Raw genomic sequence first — 25,256 nt, 5'->3', positions numbered from 1 at the left:
TCAGGCATGGTGATTCCACCAGAGGTTCTTTTATTGTTGAGAATGGTTTTTGCTATCCTAGGTTTTTTATTATTCCAGATGAATTTGCAAATAGCCCTTCCATTGCTTACCAAGGTAAAACATAACAAAATTTCTGAATATCAAAGGTAAAGGAAATCTTAAATACTTTCAAAAAAAGTCAGAATGATTCTTGACTTTCTAATAGTAATCTTAGGTAACTAGAGAAAAAAGTGGACTATTTATTTCATCAGTAAACAGTATTTTCTTTTTTATTATTATTATTTTTATTTTTCCACAGTCCAGTCATTACCTTCCTCCTGGTCCACCCTCCCACAGATCCTCATCCCATTTCTCCTACCTCCTGCCTCCCCATTTCCTCAGGCCTCAAGTCTCTTGAGGGCTAGGTGGGGCATCTTTCACTGAGGTCACACCAGGCAGTCCTCTGCTGTATAAGTGTCAAGGGGCCTCAGACCAGCTTCTGTATGCTACCTGGTTGGTGGCTCAGTGACAGGGATCTCAGGGGTCCAGGTTAGTTAAGACTGCTGGTCTTCCTCCTCAGCTTCTTCCAGCCTTTCCCTAATTCAACCACAGGGGTCCCTGACTTCAGTTCATTGGTTGGGTTTAAGTATCTGCATCTGTCTCAGTCAGCTGTTGGGTCTCTCAGAGGACAGCCATGCTAAACTCCTGTCTGTAAGCACACCATAGCATCAGTAATAGTGTCAGGCCTTGGAGCCTCCCCTTGAAATGGGTCCCAATTTGGGCCAGTCACTGGTCCTCCTTTCTCTCAGTCTCTTCTCTATTTTTGTCCCTGAAGTTCTTTTAGACAGGAACAGTTCTGAGAGTTTTTGACTGTGGGATGGCAACCCCATCATTCCATTTGATGCCCTGTTTTTCTACTGGAGGTGGATTCTACAAGTTTCCTCTCCCTACTGTTGGGCATTTCATCTAAGGTCCCTCCCCTTTGAGTCCTGAGAGTCTCTCACCTCCCAGGTGGCATATTTCCATTCATCTGCTAGCCCTTAGGGTCAACAGTATTTTCATAATCAAAAATATAAATGCAAAAAATGGATTTTAAAATTTTATATAATTATAATATGAACAAAAAAAAATCTAGAAGACGGCATAACCTACCCAGAGTCTAGCAAGGTGAGTCTGCCGACTCTCTCTTGCAAACACCCTCACTAAGCCCCAATGTAACTCTAGCCCAACATCAAATGTCCTGACCTAGTCGGTTCAACCCTGCCTGAACTACCCACAACCTCTGGGCTTCCACCAGTACCCTCCTTCCCATGCAGTAACCAACCTCTTGATCCACCCATATCCTGAATATTCTTCACCAAGGTCTAGCATAGCAGATCTGCCTGATCCTCCCATCTATGCACCCTCAACACCCCCAAACTCCAAGATCAGACACGGATGCACATCCTGCATGACTTCCCAGACCCCTATATCCAACTGACTTCATTCCACTTGAGCTATTTCCAACCTTTAGGTCCAATGTCCAAGGTGCATCCTATATTCTGCCCCAAACTTCTCTGTCCATTATCAGATACAGGATTAGCAAAAGAAATGCCTAGATCTCATTGCAACAATACAAACAATATAAAAGATCAAGATCTCCCCCACCAAGTTATCCAGTCATATAGAAATGTTTACCAATGAGACTTATTTAGATGAACCACAAGACAGAGTTTAATGAGTTTAAGACACAAAGTGTTCAATGAACTTCAACAGGAAGAGTGAAAGGAGAGCTAAGAAGAGTTTAGTCCCAATTACTGTAAGGGAACTACATAGGCCAAGAAACTGACAGAAAGTCTTACTACTTCAAATTAAGTACATCTAAAAAATTTTTTTTAAAAAGGACAACATAGGAAATAGAAAGAGGAACTAGAATGACTGCTTCTGGGGAGCAGGACCAGATAATAAAGAAGAACTAGACAGAAGACTATTAGTTTACATCTTATATCTTTCAGAGCTGCTTGACTTTTAAATATGTTTGCATGCTACATTAAAATTTTAAATTATAAAATTAACCACCAATTTTACATTTAAATTTTTCATATTTTTAAACTTTATTATAAAATAACCAAAAATAGGTATTTATTGCTCACATTATGCAACTATAAAAGTGCAAAGGAAATATAGTTAAAGCTGTTCATTCATACCCATAATAGGGGCTACAAGATGAATAACTCTTCTTATTTTGCCACTGAAATACACAAAATAAAATTTGTGGGGTGATTAAATCTCACATATGAAGAAAAGTAAGCTCTGTATGTTTTATAAAACTAATATTAAAAGTACTAATCAGCCAGGTAGTGGTGGCTCATGCCTTTAATCCCAGCACTTCAGAGGCAGAGGCAGGCGGGTTTCTGAATTCGAGGCCAGCCAAGTCTACAGAGTGAGTTCCAGGACAGTCAGGCCTGCACAGAGAAACCCTGTCTCAAAAAACCAAAAAAGGGGGGAAAAAAAGTACTAATCTTCACTTCAGTATAGCGGTGAACTGGATGGTCACAGAAATCAGATTTGGGTCTGTTAACAAAATGATGAAACTGATATTAACTGGGGAACACTAAAGAAGCAAAAACAGTACAAGTCCAAATTCTCCTATGGATGATACCACAAGTACAACTGAAAACTGACTAGTGTACATTTAAGCACTTTTAGTTTCAGTTTCATCTCATTTGTCTTCCAACTGACCTTTTTTGCCCTCTCTGTCAGGTTATCAAAAACTAACTAAAGCAAGATAAAATACAGAAAAGTAAAGCAATGGCATACAGACATGCCCAAGAGTAAAATGTATTTTATGTTCAAAGACATTGCTGCAAACAGCTGCCCAAGCTTACTGCCTGGATCTTAGAAATGAGAACATCAAGAAGAAAAACTTCAACTGGAATTTAATTTTTTTCCAGGAAGTGTTTTGAGAAAGTATTTTCTTAAATATAAAGAAACTGTCAAGCCTTTTCTACAGAACTGTTCAAAGCATGACATATTTTTTAAGCAAAGAATTACAGATACCAGCTCATAAGTCACTTTAAATCCAAATCTTTCTTTTCTCATACCTACTTCTTTGATAGTTGATAATAGCATCTCGTTGTCCCTGTTTCACTGCCATACTAAAAACAAAAAAAAAAAAAACAAAAAAACAAAAACAAAAAAAAAACCAATCAACTTTTTATATCTTCTGGTTTTAAAATAGTTGCTAGAGCAAATGTTTCTAATCCCAAAGTACTAAACCTCTGAAACTAAACTTATCATTCAACACAAATAATTATAACTATTAACTAACATTTACATAAAAAAATTAAATCTTTCTAATCCTAATTAATAACCTCAATAAACATTCAGATCCACATATTAAAACCTATCAGACCTACAGAAGAATAAAAGAACCATGATCTTTACTACAAGAATTACAAGGAAGGAAAAAGACCTGGAATTCCATCTTAAGGTGACCACAGGTAATGCCTAGGCCTTTAAATTAACAGTATCACAATTAGTGGATATTTATAAATTTAGTAAGAATTTTTTAACATGCAAGCTTATTTTTAAATATGTAATGCTACCCTTGTCAGGGAAGTAACCCTGAGATAGCATTATCACAAGCTCAAGAAAACAAACTAAAATTCTAAGAATTTAAAACAGACCTCTTTCAATTCAAAAGCATCATCGTTGCTAACATTATTCACATAGGTTTCCCTAAATAACACTTATGATTTAAAAACGATGAGCTACTGCAAAGGGAGCCAGACTTTCTAGTAAAGTTAACTGGAAATGAAACAAACTCAGTGATGCTTCCTATGAAGCAAATAAGATCAAACCATCAGCACAGTATCAATTGTAATCACAGAGCAGCATTACGACCTGCTGCAAAGTCACACAGGAGCCAAATAACTAGAGTAACTCACTAGTAATTAATTGTCTGAAAACTAGATTTAAAATAATAATAATAATAATAATAATAATAATAATAATAATAATAATAACAATCACCAAACAAGAAACAGCTTCTCAAATATTTGGTGTCACTTAACTAAAGGGAAAGATGTTTCCATGAGATGCACAGCTGCAACTTGTTTTTATAAGAACAGTTCCCTGATGATTGTAGGATGTCTCTTGTCTTATCCATGGGCCTGTCAGTGTAGAATGAATTGATTCCTTCATCCTATCATAAGCTTGAAAGAGTCAAGTTTGGAAATATCCTAACTTCTACAAATCCAGAAGTGTTGCCAAGACTATGTGGAGGTGGGAGGAAGAAGAATCCCAAAAAATTTCAAGTAACTATTTGTTCCTTGCAGAGAAATAAAACTTCACTTTTAGAGTGGGCAGACTTTTTATTCAACAGATCCAGCAGAGTCACCAAGCTTAGCTAAGCCACAGACAACCAAGAAACATTCCTCAAGAGGACTCCTCTTAGCCTACCTCAAAGTTTTCCAGAGATGTCTGCTAAACATGATCAAAAGAACAACTTCTAACATTCCTCAGACTCACACAGCACAGTCACCTAGCCAATCAGTTTATTCCAGCTGTACTAAGAAATACTGGCTTTGAAGTAAAGCAGAATTAGGGATTAGTATGGCTTGGTTTGATTTTGAGACAATAAGAAGCCAGGGTGGCTTCAGATCTGATACCCTCCTATCTTAGCCTCTCTTGTGCTAGGATTATAGACCTGTGTCTGGTGGCTCTCAACTTCTTTAAGCTTGAGTTTCTCTAAGTTTCTCTAAGAAAATCATGATTTATTTTGGTTGACTACTGCATCAATCCACAACCTCGCCAGCATCTGCTGTCACCTGAGTTTTTAATCTTAGCCATTCTGACTGGTGTGAGATGGAATCTCAGGATTGTTTTGANTTGCATTTCCCTGATGACTAAGGATGGTGAACATTTTTTTAGGTGTTTCTCAGCCATTTGTTATTCCTCAGTTGAGAATTCTTTGTTTAGCTCTGTACCCCAATTTTTAATGGGATTATTTGAATTTCTGGAGTCCAGCTTCTTGAGCTCCTTGTATATATTGGATATTAGTCCTCTATCAGATTTAGGATTGGTAAAAATTTATCCTTTTTGCCTCCCGGTTATAGTTTATATTTCTACTTTACTTTAACCTATTTGAATATTATTCTTATTTTTTTTCCTGCTGTGCTGCTGGGATCTGTATCATACTTAGATGTTCATCCACCTATTTTTGAAATATACACATACCCAATGCTTCACTGGACTTCATTTCTTCCTAAAACCACTACTCTTGGAGTCCAAGCTACTTTCCTCAAAAAGTACATAGCCATCATTTTTTTTAATTAGCTATTTTCTTTATTTACATTTCAAATACTATCCCCGCCCTGCTCCCCTACCCACCCACTCCCACTTCTTGGCCCTCATGTTCTCCTGTACTGGAGCATATAAAGTTTGCAAGACCTAGGGGGCCTCTCTTCCCAATGATGGCCGATTAGGCCATCTTCTGCTACATATGCAGCTAGAGACATGAGCTCTGGGGGTACTGGTTAGTTCATATTGTTGTTCCACCTATAGGGTTGCAGACCCCTTCAGCTCCTTGGGTACTTTCTCTAGCTCCTCCATTGGGGGCTCTGTGTTCCATCCTATAGATGACTGTGAGCATCCACTTCTGTATTTGCCAGGCACTGGCATAGTGTCATACGAGACAGCCATATCAGGGTCCCTTCAGCAAAATCTGCTGGCATATGCAATAGTGTCTGGGTTTGGCAGCTGATGATGAGATGGATCCCCAGGTGGGATAGTCTCTGGATAGTCTATCCTTTCGTCTTAGCTCCAAACTTTGTCTCTGTAACTCCTTTCATGGGTATTTTGTTGCCTATTCTAAGGAGGAATGAAGTATCCTATCCACACATTGGTCTTCCTTCTTCTTGGTTTTCTTGTGTTTTGCAAATTGTATCTCGGGTATTCTAAGTTTCTGGGCTAATATCCACTTATCAGTGAGTGCATATCTAGTGACTTCTTTTGTGATTGGGTTACCTCACTAAGGATGATATCCTCCAGATACATCCATTTGCCCAAGAATTTCATAAATTCATTGTTTTTAATAGCTGAGTAGTACTCCATTGTGTAAATGTACCACATTTTCTGTATCCATTCCTCCGTTGAGGGACATCTGGGTTTTTTCCAGCTTCTGATAGCCATCATTCCTTGTTCCCAAATTTATGTTCGGTACTGAAGTTCATCTGCAACCCATAGTCACCAAATCCTACTGCCTTCCTTAGCTACCTCAATTACTATTAAAACAAAACTTTATCTTCTTTCTCTGTACTGCTTTCTCCTATCTTCTTGAGTTATATCTTTACAGGGTTTTTTTTTTTAATCTCATGTGTGAAATTTTGGGCCCAATTTCTAACAGCAAAACAAATATCATCTCCCTACCCCAAGATATATTGTTGGGGCACAAATTAGTATATATATTTTATATATATATATATATATTATATAGATAGATAGATAGATATAGATATTATAGATATATATTATGTGTCACATATTATATATCATATATTATATGTTATACTATATATTATATATAGTATATATTATTGCTTAGGCTGTTTATATTATTTCAATTTTTCATTAAAATGAAGTACCTGCTTCATGAAACACATTGAAGTCTATTAACTGCATTACATTAAAGCCATATTAAACCTAAGCTTGCAATTTTTTTAAACTATTTGAAAAGTTTAAAAGTATATACATGCATCACATTTTTGCTCATTGGGTTTTTTAATCAAATAATGGAAAGGAAAAGACATAGATTACTTTTCTTAGCTTTGTAGATGGTATAGAAAAGGGTATAAAATTGAGGATGTCAGAGCACAGTGAGTATTCATTATGTGAAAGCACAGGTCTAGTTTGTGGAAGTAGACCCTTGAACGTCTCCTGCTCTCATTATAGAATCTGGAGGTAAGCATGGTAAGATAGGAATTTAACAGAGGAGTAAATCACCCTGTATACAAGGCATACACACAAATTAATGCAGAGTAAAGTCATGTTCTCATTACAGAACATAAATTCTAGTCAGGGAGATAGAAAATAAGCAATGAGCATATATATAAACATACACATGTATGCTGTTATGTAGTATTTGTTATGAAGGTAAAAAACAGTAATATAACAGAGGGATGTAGAGAGTGGTAATTTAGGTAGGGTAGTGAATGCCAGAAGAACATACAAATATTACATTTGGTCAGTGTGTTTAGAAAAAAAAATTTTTCTGCAAACCAAAATGTGTTTACTAAGGTAAAAATCACTTAAACTTTAATTGGAGCAACATTTACTTATCTTAGTTTTCTTGTCTCTAAAACTTAGTAACACCTGCATAATTCAAATAAAATTTTGTATGGTAGTGTCTATATAGCATCAACAGACTTCTCAATTTACTAACAACTCTGAAAATGCCTCTATTTGGGGCATGACTTACTGTACTCTGCATTATTTTGTGTGTATGCCTTGTATCAACCAAGAACAGGAGGATTTAATCCTCTATTAAATACCCATCTTACCATGCAGACCTCCAATTCTAGATTAAAGCTTCTGTTTTCTTTCCCCAATTTGGAGATAATTTTCTAATTGGATCATCCAAACGTACAAAAATATGTTGATTCAATATATATGATTCTTGAACATTATCATAGGTATATACCTGTAGTCACCACCTAAGTGTAGAAATACCTAATTCCTAACACTTCAGAAGAAATTTTTATTCACTGTGAACCATTAGTGTCTAGACAGTTGTAACCATTCTAATTTCTGTGTTTTCTACTTTCTTGAATTTCATATGAGTTGAATTATGTAATGCATCATCTTTTAGATCTGTTGTTTTCTAAAAACAATGTCTATAAAAATTATTAACATTGTATCATTCTTTTATTTTAGTTCTCTGTAGAATTCTGTGGCATAAATATACCACCTTATTTACTCTTTAGTTTATGGACATTTGACATGTTTTCATTTGGGGAGTCAGTAATAAATATAGCTATAATGAAGACTCATACAAGTGTTGGTATGACACACTTTAGTTTACTGAACCTGAGCATCATACAATTCAAAGAGATCATCTCAAAGGGAAAAAATTACAAGTCAAAATTAGGTACAAGGGTAAAAACACTCTACACTGAAAAAAAGTCACACCATCACAAAAATCCATAAAATAGGGCTTTTTATCAATAATCCCCCCCAGACACTTCTATTTATTACTGTTACATTTTATTGGATTTTATTGAATCTCTTTAGTGAGCACTCATTATATAGTAAGACCATCACAGATTTTCTATAAAAAATAATTTTTTCAAAAACTGACTACTTTAATTTTAGAAAATACAGTTTGGAATTCACAAACTGTTATAGGTTATATATATATCATGTAAATTATTAGTACTGCTGTCAAAGGAAATTTAAGGAAACTCAAACTTTCATTTGTACAGGAACAAACCAAAAAGGTTTTCCCAGATTGGCTTCTAGCTCTATTTATTTCACATTTGCCTCTACCACATTCTTCTAGTGCCAGACAATGCACAACAGTTTCATCATCCTAAGACCTCTCTGGCTTTGCATCACTGCATCCTAGCTATGAGTCAGCAGAGTGGATACAAGAATGTCTCCAGATGTCATTCTATGAAAACACTCTAAAACCAAAGGTTCAACATCCAATGTGCAGTGTTGGAATGGTATGAAACGATAATGAATTTAAGAGAAACCATACTTTCAAATCCTGAATTTTTACCTTTACTCAAGCTAGCAATACAGTTCTTTAAGATAAACTTGCACAATAAAAGACAGTAGTAGTAAACTATAACTCCCAATCATCAGAATCAAAAACATAAACAACCACGGCTCTGTTGTGTACGAAAATTACTATCTGTTTCAGGAAATTGTTTTGTGTTTCCTTGTCTACAAAATGGCCATGTTTGTCTCCTGAATTCACACAGCCAATGTTTCTCACCTTCAGTACAATATTCAATAAATTATAGAAGATATTGTATACTTTATCTTAAAACAGGCTTTATTATCAGATGATTGTATCCAACTGTAGGCTAGTGGAGTGTTCAAGGCATATTTAACAAGGCTCAGCTGAGCTATGATGTTTGGTAGGTTAAATGGATTACAGTGCATTTTAACCTATTTTTGACTTATGGTGGCTTTGTGAGGATATTACTCCATGGCAAGTGGAAATGTACTAGGAAAGAGCAGGAGAAAAAAGTTTGTGCCACCCTAATGAAGTATAAATCCCAAACTCAACTTCTCTTCAGCTGGATTCCCAATTGCCTAAAAGTCACTCTAATACTACATGCCATGGAGAGAAAAATGAAAAAGTATTTTTAAATTTTTAACATTTTTAATCTTGCCCATTCTTAAATGTCAACTATAACTCTCAAACAAGCAATCCTTCCTTCTAGGATCTAGTGACTATATTACAACGTTACCGAAAAAGAAGATGGCTAGCTTGTATTCTGAATAAATTCTAAGGCCAAAATCCTTGGGACACACAGCTGCCAATAAACTGCACTGAATAACAAGGTAATCTCTTGCCTCACCCTCTTTCCAACTGCTTATTGACCTTTTCTACCTAGACAAAAAATAAAAACAACAAAAACAATCCCATAACATTTGAAATACTCTCAACTTCATTTAAATATTCAATGTTAAATGAGTAGTTAATAATCATAAAGAAAAAGGGCACAACTGAATTGTAGGCCTTAACAACTTGAGCCAAACTCAAACTATTCCACCTCTAAAATCTTAAACTTTCTTCTTTAAAATAATTCATGCAGTTTGTCAGCTATGTGGATCTCTAGTTTAATAATTTTTCCAGAATCTTTGTGTTGTACCCTACACAAAGACACATTATTAGAAACAAAGTCAACAGCCTACTTCTAGCTAGCAAAGAGGAACAGTAGTATGTTCTTGATAGAGAAAATAAAACTAAACGTCAATACTAAGTAGCAGTAAACAGACTGTATAACATATCTTAAAGTGTGTATAATACTCAGATAATACAAAGTACATATATTTAATCATGCAGCCATGCTCCTTTGAAAGACCCCATTGTAAACATACAACTGAAAGAGTTTCCAATTAAACAAGACAAAATGCTGACATAAGTGTCAGCACTTAGACACAGGTAGTGACGTATTTCTATTTGCTTTCAGTTGCTAGGATTCAGTGTCCATTTTACAATAAGCATGAAAACATGCAACTCTGATTTCCTGAAGATTTCACATGTAAAGAATCAACGAATTGCTTGAGACATAAAAAGTAGTCACAAGTTTTGAAATACATAATTTCTTGGAAACACTCATATTTCCCTATGGTGATAAACAAGTGAACGTGAAATATTTAATTACTTTAATAGAAAGACCATAATTTAGATATAATGAAAACACATACTTTCAAGTTGTTAGCATAGAAATAAAATTCTGAATGTAGATTTTGGGGGAAATGTTTCTTATGAATTCTCATTAATATATTAAATTAGATATAATTAAAATTACAAATTTTGTATTATCTAATAAAAGCAAATTGTATAGTAATTTAAAAAATGCTGACTAGTAACTCTAATTAGCATAGATTTTACCTTTCTAATAATAATTTAAAATTATGATTGGACACTAATAAACTGAACAGTAAATCCACCTGACCAGTGAAAGAAAAGGCAGGATTTGTATGCATAGGGTTGTGGGACAGCCTTAGTGCAGATGGAGATGGAATAGATCCTGTCCCCAGCTGCTCTGCTGTTTCTGTGCTCTGTGCACTCCTGGCAGGTCCTGCTTTGGACAGTTATTGGAGTGAAAGTGGTGAGAGTGAGAGCATTCCTGGGAGACCAGCTCTCTCTTGGTGGGATTTACTTGCAGAAGTCTGTGGGATAGCCTTAGCTCCAAAGCACGGATAGAAACCAGACTGATCCTGTCACCAGCTGCTCTGCTGTTCCTGTGACCTGTGCACTCCTGGTGAGTCAAAATTGGACATAGGACCAGAGGACCCAGCTCTACCACTCCTGGGCATATACCCAAAAGATGCTCCAACATTTAACAAGGACACATGTTCCACTATGTTTAAACCAGCCTTATTTATAATATACAGAAGCTGGAAAGAACCCACATGTCCTCCATACAGAGGAATAGATACAGAAAATGTAGTACATTTACACAATGGAGTACTACTCAGCTATTAAACACAATGACTTCATGAAATTCCTAGGCAAATGGATGGAATTAGAAAATATCATCCTGAGTGAGGTAACACAATCACAAAAGAACACAGATGGTATACATTCACTGATAAGTGAATATTAGCCTAAAAGCTCGGAATACCCAAGATATAACTCACAGACCACATGAAGCTCAAGAAGGAAGACCAAAGTGTGGATGCTTCAGACCTTCTTAGAAGGGGAACCAAAATACTCACAAGAGGAGGAAACACGGAGACAAAGTGTGGAGCAGAGACTGAAGGAAAGGCCATCCTTTACAGTTTACTGACTGTTCCACCTGGGGATCCATCCCATATACAGTCACCCAAACCCAGATACTACTGTGGATGCCGAGAAGTGCTCGCTTACAAGAGCCTGATATATCTGTCTCCTGAGAGGCTCTGCCAGAGTCTGGCAAATAAAGAGATGGATGCTCACAGCCAACCATTGGACTGAGTTAGAGAAAGGACTGAAGGAGTTGAAGGGGGTTGCAACCCCATAGAAAGAACAACAATATTAACCAACCAAACCCCCAAGAGTTCTAGGAACTAAACCGCCAACAAAAGAGTAGCAGAGGATGGCCTTGTCAGACATCAATGGGAGGAGAGACACCCTTGGTCCTGGGCACTCTCAATGCCCCAGTATAGGGAAATGCCAGGGCAAGTAGGTGAGAGTGGGTGGGTGGGTAAGTGAGCACCCTCATAGAAGCAGGGGGAAGGAGGATGGGATAGGGGGTTTCCAGAGGGGAAACCAGAAAAGGAGATAACATTTGAAATGTAAATAAATAAAATATGCAATAAAATAAAATTTCAGAAAAAAGGAGAGGCAAAGTAAATGCTTATTAAACAAATGAAAATTAAAAAGTGAGAAGTCCAGAAGTATGTTTTTTATAGCTCCCTAATCTCATCACAGTTCAATTTGTGAATTGTAAACGCGACCTTTAAGCTCAGTGGGTACAATATGAGACTCTCAATGTCAAGGTTGTAGGCTCAGGCCCCATCTAGATGCCAAATATAAATGTAATTGTCATCTCAGAGGCTTACTGTTGAATAAGCTCACCCTTTCTAGTTCTTTCTGATCTCTAGCTGGCCGGTTCAACTCAACTGTTCCGGCTCCAATCCCTCTCCAAGCTGAATGACTCAATCTGGCTTCTCTCAGCTTCTCACTGAATTGTTCTGCTTAGCCTCAAACTAACTCTGGCAATCTGTTCTTGTCTTATAGCTACTACTTTTTCTCTGGCTTTAACTGCCTCAACTCCACTGCACTGCACTCACTGCTGTGACTCCCACTGACTCTCCCTGAGGTGCTCTTAAATAGCTTCTCTTTCCTGTGCTGTTCATGTGAGTTGGGCATATCCTATCTCTGATTCATTCTGTCAAATCTTTCTCTGATTCATCATTTTGTCTGTCCCTCAATAAGATGTCATATTCAATCATGGCTGCTTCCTTCTACAAATTAATTTTACATTAAAGGTGTGTGCTACAAGTGTATCTGTATTCCAGCCAGAGGAGTTAAAGGTGTGTGGTGTGTCTATACTCCAGTCAGATCACACAAACCTAGAAAGACTCTAGATATGATCAGAGTAGCCATGTTGCTATATTAAAATTCCTCTACAATGGATTAAGTTTGAGCATTCCTTCAGCAACTACTATTTATTCTCAGATTGGTTCAGATAATCTTCTGCTATTTCGGAGTACAGATACATAAACTTGCCATAGAGTTAGATCCCAGTAAACATATCAGAATATTCATTTACATACCTGTTAGCAAAAAGGGTATCTGGGAGATATTTTGGTTGGATTTAATAAAAGTATCATATTACCAAAAGGAATCAATATAAGATTCTAAGCTTATATTTGGGGATTCTTTGTTTTTACTTACTTATTATGTATGTCAGAGTACAGCTCTCATGTGCCATGTGCACATGTGAGGCTCAAAGGAAAACTTTCAGAAAGGCTCTCACCTACCATTTTAAGTCAGGGCATGTTCTTGCAAGGCATGGGCTCCAGACACAGAATCTGTGTCCAAAATTGCACTTGAACCATCCCCCCAAGTTGGGCATGACTTTGAAGATCCTTATGAAGTTGACAATGAAAACTACCAGTACAAACACCAAATTAGTAACTTATGATACTTGCAATGATAATAGTAATAAATTAGGAAGAAGGATGAGACTTTTAACCTATGCTTAAGAAACCACAAATCTAATGGTGACAACAGTTGCATACCTAACTAAAACTGCAAAGTAACAGTATTTTAACAATATTTTTAGGCACTATGCACTATTTTTTAAAAGAATAATCTAAGTATCAATATGCAGAGATAAAAGTAGAAAGGAAAAATTATTTAAGATAGTTCAAGCCACTATTATCTCTCACTTGGATAACTGCAACAGCCTTCTATCTTGCTACCTTCATTATAGCTACTCTCTGTCAACAAACAGCCCATAAATATGCCAGAACAGCTTTTCTAAAATATAAACTATAGCATAAATTGTCTTGTGACTTCTCATTAGGATTCAATTATAAAGAAATGCAAACATTAACATGGTCTACAAGGCACTCTGAGATCCTCTTACCTCTCCTATACTCCCTGCAAGTTTTCTTTCTAACACCAAAGCATGCCAAGCTATTTCCCACCATGAAGCTTTTGCCTTTGCCACTCTTCTGCCTAATCGAGTGTTTCCCCTTCATGACAGTTCCTGATCAACATTCATGCACCAGTTAAAAGGTCACCTCTTCAGAGAGGCTTTCCCTGACAGATACACTTGAAAAAAACACACCTATACCTCCACAAGCCCAGGCCTTAGTGTTTCTTTGTCCACTATTATGCTCTATTTTCTCCATGCATCACAGTGCCCAAACTACCTCATCTCACTGTACTTTTCCCAGAATTTTTAGCATACTATTAGAGTAGAAACTTACATGCAGCAAAACTTGGCACATTTTCCATGCACAATACTGTTAAACACAGACAGACATAGCTATTATTACATAACTTGGTGAGTAGAGGCAAGGGGACCAAAAATTCAAGATCATCCTTGGCTATACATCAAGTTCAAGGCCAGTCTAGGCTACATGAACTCTATCTCAAAAAACAAGTAAAAGAAAGATGACATTTAAACTGTATTGTTGGGAGAAGGTCAGAAATAGCTTATCAGGAAGTACAAAGAGAAGTGAGGAGAAGGAAATCAAACATGATCCATATGCTTCAATTTTCATAGACTTGGAGAGTAAAGTAATAGACAGTTATAGGTGGGAGGTTACCTCAAGATTTTAGCAGAGGCTGGAGAGATTGGTCAGCAGTTAAGAGCACTGGCTACTCTTCCACAGGGCTATGGTTCAATTCCCAGCACTATAACAGCACACAATTGTCTATAACTTCAGTTCCAGGGGATCTGACACTTGTCTGATGCCTGTCAATTTGAAGCATATATACACCTTAAAACATTAGGTGTCTTCCCTTGAACATTCCCTGATACCCAAATCATTACCTCATAAGCTAACCTGCCTGTAATTCAGAAAAAAAAAAAGCTTTAAAACAATCATAGAAATAACATAGAAAAATAATATAAGGCTACCACTTGTAGAAAATAGTACATTAGATAGAATTCAGTAGTTCTACTTCTGAGAATATGCCCTAAAGAACTGATGACAGAAACTCAAGCAACCACATTTAAAAACACTATTACTCACAATAGCTAGAAGGTGGAAGCATGCTAGTCGCTAGTCTAATACATATCCCCAAATGAATGTATTAAATAAAGTTGACATACATTTAGAATACTATTTAGTCACATAAAGGAAATTCTAAGACATGGTGTAACATATGTAAATATCATTATGCTAAGTGAAATAACCAGTCACAAAAAGTCAACTATTGTTCACTAAATTTATCTGACAATTCCTAGAGTAATCAAATGCAGAGACATCAAGGGAAATGGTGGTTTCTGGAGGCCTGAGAAAATAAAGGACAAGATAACTATTAGTTTAGCATGTATCAGATAGTACTCAGTTTTGGAAGATAAAAAAAAAAAAAATTCTATAGATAAATAAATGGTGGTTGATGCCTACACAGCTAAGTGAATGTACTTACTGTGAATGGACTGCACACACACACACACACACACACACACACAAACTGATTATAAAATTATGCATATGTGACCTCAAGTTAAGTTTAAAAATACATATGTTTGTACAGATACACACACATTGAGGCCCTCCTGTGATTCTGTCTTCATGGGAGACTTATTTAACCCTTCTTGACTCCCTTGTGCCAAGATCAAGCTAAGAATATAATCTTGATGGCCATATTTAACTTGCATACCTTTACATCGAAACAAGGAGGATTTTTAACGATCTTAGCTTTACAGAGGTTTTCTACTAGATTCCTCACTTTCAGCAGACCTAAGCTTTGTATTCTAGCACAGCACACATCGCAGAAGTAAATATCTAAGGTCTTTGAAGATGGTAGAAACTCTTCAGATGAAAGCTGACTTCAATGTCTGATAACCTTCACAGCCTTTCTACTTCGATTTCTTTGGACATAACTTAAGTCTTATGGGTTTTGGTTTTGGTTTTTCATTTTGGTAGGGCTAGAGATCAAACCCAGGAGCTCACATATACGAGGCAATTGCTCTACAATTGAGCTATATATTCTAATATTCTCTTGTCATGCCTCCATAGTTTTACAAATTTTTACCAAAGGTATTTTTAAATGTTTGACTTCTAGCTTGTGTCAACTGGTAGTTCTTTAGTATGTGCTTGTGTGTATGTGCAGGGGTACAGATGTGTGCTCTACGAATACCAGAGGACAACCTCTGGTGTCATCTTCAAAAACATCATCCATTTTCTACATAATATGGCACCTCATTACCTTAAAGCTCGCCAATCAAACTAGATTGGCTCAACAGAAAGCTCTAGGAATCCTCCTGTCTTCCTATCCATAGCAATGGTATCATAAACATGCATCTCCATAATCAGGCTCTTTAAATGAGTTCTGGATATCAAACTCAGGTCCTCACACTCTTACAGCAAGCACTTTAATGACCAAGCTATTTCTCCAGCCCCTTCAACTTTACTGATCAAGCTGTCTCATCTGCCCCTTCAACTGAGGTATTTCTCAGGGGAATGTTCTGCACTAGAAATAGTACTTATCATCTTATAGAATTTTTTACATATAAGGTAAGTAATTTGAATAAATTTATCACTTTTGTTTCTAGCTGTAGAAGCCCAATACTTACTTAGTTCAAAGCATTGTTAAGCACTTTACAGTCATTCTATCATATTATAATAATCTCTTTTCTAAGCCTAGGTAAAATTTATTCCCTCTATTACTGTTATATTATTGTTATGATATATTTTATTATTAATGTATTAATATATGTAATAATATACTATATTAATATTGTGATAATAATATCACATTATTATTGATGTTAGCATTTCTGGTGTAGAACTTAATATCTGTTTTGAGTGTTAGTATTGCCTAGCTACTGAATGATTAACATTCTTACCTGATTTCATAAGGATATATCTTATATGATTTTTCAGAGTCTAGGTAGGTGAAAAAATTCACTTATTTTTGTATTAGAATGGAGACTTTTAAAACATACTTGTAAAACATAGAGGTAAAAATTGTAATTCATTTTTATTTGCATTATATCAAGGAACTTCCTTTGACATTGAAGCTCAACTGCTGCATACTTCTTGAAGGCTTTCTCAACTGTGCAGTGGGTTGGTTGTCCCTTGAATGACAGTCTCATGATACCTGTATCACATCACATCACCATATCGAATGGTGATTTTTATATATATCTTCTATTATTAGTGTGTTTTTCATTGAAATACTTTGTACTCATCATTTTAGAATCTTCAAGGTTTGGCATATCCAAAATGTCAAGTCATAACTATGTTATAAAACAGTCTTCAGAAGGAACCAAGCCTAGCAGCATCTTGATCTTAATCTTCTAGCCTCAAGAAATATAAGTCTATTTCAATTCTTTAAACCACCAGGTTTGTGGTGCTTCACTGCTATAGCTCTAGCAAACTAGGACACTCCAGTAACAAAATAAACTGGAAGACATAAACAAGGCAAGCCATACAGGAAGAAAATCTGATTGGCTACATGTCTCACTGACCTAACTGGAGGGGTTGGCAGGGATTCACTAATTCCTGAGGAAATCTGTCTTTTTGGCTTTCCCAGCTTTTTTCCCAACTAGCTTTCCCTGGTCTATGATTCTTAAAACATCAGAGCTAGCAGAGGCAGATTAGCTGAATCCTAACACCAGCACCATGTCCACTGCCCCATCTCCTCTGACCTCTTCCATTGCTAGTCTCCTTTGTAAAGATCTGTGTTATTCAGTGGGCCAACTCAGATAATCCTGGATCATCTCACCATTTCAAAATTCTTAACTTGATCTCATTTGTAAAGTCCCCTTTGCTACATATATAAGGTAACATAGAAACTCAAGGAATGAGAACAGATATCTTTTGGGTACTATTACTCTGCTTATAGAGAGTAAAGCTGAATAAACATGTCATGCAATCCAACAAATTCTAATTCTTTATACATACAATTGTTACAGGAGATATTAACAAGAATTTTCATAGTAGAGTCCTACTAGCACTATTCATACTAGCAAAAACTGAAAAACATCCAAGGGTCTAAAAGCAATAAAAGGGATAGGTAAATTTACTACATCCAGAAAATGAAATAATACTCAATACTGAAAAGTGAACTACAACTATCCACTTCAACATGAATGTATCTCAGAAATTGTCAAGCACAATGTAAGGTTATAGATGAATGCATCCAGTATATTTCTATTTATCAAAAGTTAAAAAGCAAGCAAGATTACTGCTATTATTTGGGTGTACATTCATGGAGGGATATAAAGTTAAGCAAGGAAATGAACAAAGTGTAAGTAACACTTGAGGGAGAAGAATGTGATGAAAAAGAGGATGAGGACCAAAGAGCTTTCAAAGGAGCCAAGCAGCAACTATGTTACCTGTTTGGTTTGATTTAGTTTCCCTCAAACCATTTAAATATACAAATATATAGAGTCCTTTGTGGAAGATATTTCTAGTTAAAAATTTCAATTATAATTAAATAAATTTAAGATGTGATGAATGCAAGTTATATAAAATATATGTAACAAAGAACTAGTCGAACATATAGGTGATCAAAAAAAAAAAAAACCTATAAAAATAGAGACTACCTCCTAGAAAAATTAATACTGGTAAGGAAGTTCTAGGTAACAGAAGAAGGGGTTAAAAAAAATCACTTGGAGAAACAGTCTCTGACCCAAGGTCTACCAAAACAACCGGCTTCTAACCAACATCTAAGTTAGCCTAGATCTGCTTGTACATAACAAGTGAACACCAGCTCAATGTTATAAACTGTCAAGAACTGCCCACAGACAGACTCCAGCTCCCCAAGGCTTTGTTTAGCTAGCACAGTTGTTCAGTTTGTTTTGTTTGAATGAAATGTGCCTCCTGGCACCGCAGGTCTGTGAGTTCACTTCTAATCTTCCTACTCTCCTCATCTCTCCTCTTTTTCGAAGAGATATTGCAAAGCTGACATTGATGGCACCCGAGCTTGAGACTAGCTGCACCCTGACAAGTCAGGTACATAACATAAATTTCATCTTCAAAATTATCATGGACACTGATTTTCGAAGACTCCCAGCTAATTCTCCCTCACCCGTCTCTCCCAATAGTTCTCCTCGCTTTGTAAAACTAAGGACAATGCTCTTTATCACATAATTGAAAATACCTGGAAAATTAATTAAGGCAACTTTAGAAAACTGTGACTTCGGGTAGCTGGGATCTTTGTGAAAAGTACAGGTGGAGTAGAAATGAGTTCTAGGTCTCATTTTCACAATATCTTAAAGCATAATTTGAACCCAATCCTTTCATTCTAAGGTTCAGTTTCTCTCCCTTTCTCTCTTTAGGTAATGAGACTTTGACTAAACTCTACATTTCTCCAATATCATCTATACAAACATTTATATTAAAATAAGCTTTTCAGCATGTGCAGATTCTCCCTGCTCTGGAAGGGATCTAGAAAGCCTAAAGTGTGTGTGAAGGAAACAGGCTGACTCAATGAAAAGGAAAGGGGGAAGAGAATAAGAGATGAGCTGAATCACTGGGGAAGTCAGCCTCAGTACAATGAAAACAAACTTCACAGCTTTTTACCTGTGGGTGCCTTTCACTCAGTATGAAAACATGTTACAGAAATGTTTCTATCCAACAAATTTAAAATATTCAGTCACATAGCCAACTTTTATTCTTAAATGTGATCAACTCTGCAACAGTAGAGATCTAGTAACAAATTTAAAAAAAAAACTAAAATGCTCACTAAAGCTATGAAATAAATTTCAAAACTATTGAAATATTTTGAAAAACGTGCAGTGAGGTATGCCTTGCAAATTACTTGAGGACATTAAGTAATCACATTTTAAAATCCCCTTTTTTAAGTCTTCACATTACATATGTGCACTCTTTTTATCAAATAAAATTAACACTTTAAATAGTATTTATGATCATGAAGGCCATAGGATTTTTAAATATTTACCTAACCATTTAGAAAGCACTTGGTATTTTAGGTATAGAAAAATAACACACCAACTTCCATTTTTCAAACCTCACATGTAAGTAATCACACAGGTAATGACAGTGTTGCAAAGTTGACCTGTACACTGTAAAATATACAATAGACATGAAATAGAAATATAGTATAATTCTCATAGCTTTCATAACTTTTTTTTTGCTTGATCTAATTTTTTTATTAGATATTTTCTTCATTTACGTTTCAAATGCTATACCCAAAGCCCCCTATACCCTTCCCCTGCCCTGCTCCCCAACCCACCCACTCCCTATTCCTGGCCCTGGCATTCCCCTGTACTCTGCCCAAGACCAAGGGCCTCTCCTCCCATTGATTGCTACATTTGCAACTAGAGACACAGCTCTGGGGGTACTGCATAACATTTTTTTTAACTTCCTCTTAGTTCCAGCCTGCTCCTGGCACACACACACACACACACACACACAAGTCAGCAGTAATTAGATTTTAACATTAAATTCCTAGGTATGTTTTGAAAAGAAGGTCTTAATTAAGAACTGACATATATATAATATTTAAATATTATAAATATAATTTATGAATATTTTATAATCATGACATTATTTTTAGTACATTACACCTAATATTTATTTTTTTAATCAGTACAATGCTTTTACATAAAAGAGATATATTAATGATAATAAATCAATGTGTATTTCAATATGCAAAGCATGAGCTGTCCCAACCCAGTAATAAGGCTATACTGATACACAGTGCCCACGAACACAGAGTGGCTCCCATGAAACCACACCAGCAGCTTCTGGGATGGGTGAGGCGATGGCTTTCTGAAATGGTAAAATGCTTTTGATAATACTTTGCGTGCAATGGAGTGTGACCATCTCCTGGATCCATGTGGTCATGCAAAATTTAGTATGTATTAATCCAATGTAAGAAGAGCTCATGTGAATTTTTAAAACTGAGCTAATATGGAGGTCCCAGTGGCGTGTGGTTTTCAGCTACACATTACCTAATATTTAAAAAGTCAAAAAATACTCTAACTCTATTCTCACATAAATAAAAACATTCATGTTGATTTGCATTTTCAAGTATTTTCAAAAATGTTAAGACATTTAAATTACAGAAAATATTTCAACAATTTTATCACATGATTTAAAAAGTTTTCCTCAAAAAAAATGTATATTTATTTTCTCCAATTATACTTTGAAAAATACATAGGATAGCAGTAATAACCTTCAACATTAAAATAAAACTTTTTAAAATTATTCATTTGTGACTCCATATACCTTCATTTATATACTATGGGAAGCATAAAATTGCTGAATGAAATTAATTTAGAATCAGCAGGTATTAAAGAATTCAACTACAGGTACACAGACTCAGAGGAGTTCACTGATATGTCCAAAGTTAAATAAGTAGGCCAAGAGTTAATCCTTTAACCTCTCTGCCTCTGAATACAGACCATTTTCTCTTATGTCAAGTTTCACCTAAAGTCTTGTCACTTTCTGAAACAAAAAAAAAATGTTTTTACAATTATCATATACAACATTTCAACAATTAGAAAGCCATTTAATCTATTTCCACAAAAGTACTTCTTAACTTTCTAACATAATACAAATCCTGTTATGTTTATGCATAAACAAAAAATCTTGTACTATAATCTTTGCTGGGTTAAAAATATCTTTATCTAGAAATGCCCAAATGGTATCATTTCAGAGCACTAAACAGTAAATAACCATGTACACACGTCTGAACTATTAGCACATACTTTAAGATGCTCAAATGTTTCTAACTGAAGAGTAGAATCTGAGTAAGGGTCTTCTACTCTAAGAAAATACGCTGTCTTTACAAACATAAATTGTATTTTCTTCCAATACAAGTAATAACTGACATTACCTGGAATAATACTGCCCTGAAAACTAGGAAAAGACTGCTTCAATAGCAAGAAAAACACACTAGGAAAAGAAGACTACAATTTTTCAATTTACAATAGAACAGACCTAACTGTTCATAACTAACCAAAGATTGCAACCAAAATATTTAAACTGTACTATTTCCCCGAAAACCCTCGACAAAACCAGCAAAATTATGCTCAAGGACTCTTCCAATGTTAAAAATGCAATCTAGTCACATAAAAGTCAAATTTATTCCAATCTATGAAAATAGGTGATACCAGCTGATAGCCAATCTTCTATCAACAAGTTTTCACTTGATAAACATTTTTCTAAATGTTGTCTCTGATTGCTTGTAGCAAACTGAGAAAACAAAAGGTATAACTGGTTGGTTTGTTTTTCCTAGCATCTAGTCAAAAAATAACAGAGCCTAAGAGTGGCCTAAAAAGCCAAGCGAAGGGGTACACTCAGGAGCAGGAGATGGGAAGATCCTTCAGGTCAAGACCCACCCAAGATAGTCAGACAAGAATATACAGCAAGCCCCTGTCTCAAAACAGAAAAGAAAACAGCAGGAAAATGTTGCTCATGATATATACAGATCAGTGTTTGGTAGGCCATAAAAATCAGTGTAGCGACTCACAGATTATTTTGAAGGGAACACAAGAGACTGAGAGACCAGTGCCTCAAAAGTGTTAAGGACAAGAAACTTTCGTTTGCCGTCTTCTGGGTCACAGTATGAAAAAATATCTCTAATCAGCAAAATCTTACTCCTAAGGATATACAATCCTCCAGAAAGTTCCTACAGTTACACTCTAAGTTGCAGAGAACACACCTCTGAGAACTGACAAATCTAGTCAGACCCTAACACTACCACTTTTTTAGCCCTACATCTTCTGTCTGTCTGAACACATGTCTGTCTAAACCAATGTTAATGTTACCCTACCAAACACATTTCTTGGAAAGATCTGACACAATAAATGTAAAGGGTTTGCACTCAGTAAACGCTCAATTGAGCAGCTATATACTTAAAGGATCTCTTGGTAATATAGACCAGGTGGATTTCCCAACCCAATACAGATACAAGTTCATTCCCTCGTGATTATTTCAATGCCTTTAAAAAACAAAATATGAAAGCCTATGGGGGTTGGGGGAGGAAATGTTTTGGGCATCTTTCCACACATTACTAAGTTTAAAGGTTAAATTGCTAAAACTTTCTCCTAATTATGCAAGAAACACAAAGCCCATGAGTTAGTCTGTAAAAACATTTTTAATTGTATTAGTATATACTGCTGTCTATTAATCTAAACCAGGTCTCAATTCCAAGGCTCATTTCTGTTCTTTGAATTATGAAAACACTCATTTGTCCTCCCACATCACCACTTGTGATGAGCCCGAACTGTCAAAAAATCTGCATACACGCTTTTATTCTAAAGGCAGCGGGCAAGCATCCTCAGGTTAACAGCAAACAGATAAACTGTACCCCAATGCTATATGTAGGAGCTTAGTGTGTCCAAAGTGGGAGTAGTGAAATCTATTAAACCTCAAGTCGGCCCCCTCATTCTTGAAAACTCTCCTCCTGCATAAGCTAAGTCAGAGAGTGAATGACTTCATTTCCACTCACTGGTAAAAAGCCACTGGCTTCTGCGTTTTTTGACGAGCCCCTCGTACTGGGCAGCCTTTCCAGCGCAGACACAGGTTGCTGCCCTTGCAGCAGGAGCCCACGCGCTTTCGCAGCTGCGCTCCTGCGCCGGGGACACGCAAGCGGTCCTCCCGCGCTCCTCTCCTCCACCAGACCATGCCCGCCCAAGAACCCTACCTGTTCTCGGGAAATACAAGGCAACGACGGTCTCCTGAACATCTTGCCACTGCCATAGTAACCGGCGGCGCTTTCTCCCAGCGACACGCAGCTGGACCTCCTCCGGGGTCTGATCACAGGCACTTTTTCCTCCGCGGTACTCGCCGAGCGCGGCGGCGGAGAGGCTCCCCGGACGTGAAAGAAGTGGTCCAAGCCCAGGGCTAGCAGGCATCCCGCGCCCCCGACCAGGCACGACAGCAGAGGCCTGAGCGCGGGCGGCAGTGCCCCGAGGCCGGAGAAGGACACCCACCACACCAGGCCGGCGAAGAGCAGCACCAGGACGCCGTGCCGCAGCCTCACGCGGGGCGCGAGCGTCAGCAGCCCCACGCAGCTCAGCACCAGGCAGAGCCGGCCCGCCGCCGCCGCCGGCTCCCCACGCAGCCACGACCACCACTGCCACGCCGCGAAGTCGCCCAGGTAGCAGCAGGCGGGCAACGCCAGCAGCCACCAGGAGCCGGAGCCGGCGCCGCGGCCCGGGCCGCGCTGCGCGCGCGTCAGGAAGCAGGTGAGGAAGAAGAAGGCACAGGCGATGCTGAAGAGCGGGCTGAGGCTGAGCGAGCAGGCGCTCAGCAGCGTCCGGAGCCCGGCCGCCGCGGCCGCCCAGCGTTCGGGCCTCGCGCCCAGCAGCGCGGCCAGGACAAAGGCGGCCAGGACGCCGAGCGAGAGGCGTGCCCCGGCGCGGAGCGAGGCCGCCGGCGGCTCCACGTTGCAGAAGCGGCAGAGGTGGAAGAAGAAGCTGCGCGGAGGGTCCTGCCGCAGCGGGCTCACGCAGCTCTTCACGTAGCCGTTGCGCAGGCTCTCGGGGGGCGAGGCGGCCGAGCCTGGCGGCGGCGGCGGCGACAGCAGCGGCGGAGACCTCATGGCTGGCGCGTCCCGCTCGCGCTCGTCTTTCCTCATGGCCCCGGGCCGCCGGGGGGCCGCTGGCGCTCGCCAACCCCGCGCCGCCCTCCGCGTTCTGGGCGCCCCGAGCTTCGCGGAGCGGTCACGGCTGCGCCCGCCGCCGCCGCCGCCCGGGATCCCCGGCGCGCGGGCTGAGGGGCGGCGGCGTCCGCCTCATGCCGGCTGCTGAGAGCGGCGAGAAGGGCTCCTTGGTGTCCCGGGACGGCCGCGGACGCCTCTTCCCTTTTCCCTCAAGCGCGGCTCGGGACGGGAGACGGCGGCGTCGCCTCCCAGCTCCCGCGCGCTGCAACAGTTACCTCACGGCCGCAGCCTGGTCCGTTGGGCGCGCGATCGGGCGCTCCTCCCCCCGCGGCTGCCCCTGCCGGGCGCGCGCCCCGCCCGCGGCCCCGCGCGCTCCCGCGGCTCGGCCGCTCGCCACTGGGGCGGCCGCCGCCCGCCTCAGGATGCGCATCCGGGACCCCGCGGGTGAGCGCGCGCCCACGGCCCGGCTAGTCGCTCCGGCGAGACGGCCGTCGCGTCAGGCTGCCAGACTTGGACCCCTCGGGGAGCGCGCGCGCGGGCCACCGAGAGCTTGACTGCTGAAGTCAAAACCCCTACCCCAGGACTGCCACAGAGCGGGGAGCTCTTTGGCAGATGAGAGGGACTGATCACAGTCCTGAGACGCCCCGAAGAACAGTCCCCTTTGGTGGTAAGTCACATACAAGACTCACTGAGGTCACTGCGAGGTCTTGGGAAGACGTGGACCCCAAGGGCAGTGCCTAGTGAGGTGAGAGCTCATGGTGTGCCCTCAGACTGTGTGAATGGAGACGTGAAGTGGGAG

At 38.7% G+C, this 25,256-nt stretch overlaps 1 protein-coding gene across 2 annotated transcripts in view; it reads right to left on the bottom strand.

Moving 5' to 3' along the window:
* The window catches only part of Pde3b (phosphodiesterase 3B), a 125,556-nt gene extending 100,794 nt beyond the window's left edge, over positions 1 to 24,762 (bottom strand). For both annotated transcript variants that reach the window (XM_029535460.1, XM_021197072.2), the window contains exon 1: positions 23,498 to 24,762. In XM_029535460.1, the coding sequence (XP_029391320.1) occupies positions 23,498 to 24,433 (936 nt within the window). In that variant the 5' untranslated portion in view covers positions 24,434 to 24,762. The remainder of the gene's footprint in view (positions 1 to 23,497) is intronic.
* Between the last annotated feature and the right edge of the window lie 494 nt (positions 24,763 to 25,256).

This window comes from Mus pahari, chromosome 1 (genome assembly GCF_900095145.1).
Source record: "Mus pahari chromosome 1, PAHARI_EIJ_v1.1, whole genome shotgun sequence".
In the NCBI taxonomy this organism is placed as follows: domain Eukaryota; kingdom Metazoa; phylum Chordata; class Mammalia; order Rodentia; family Muridae; genus Mus; species Mus pahari.
The sequence above is the reverse complement of the archived record's forward strand: the minus strand, read 5'-3'. Positions and strand labels throughout refer to the sequence as shown.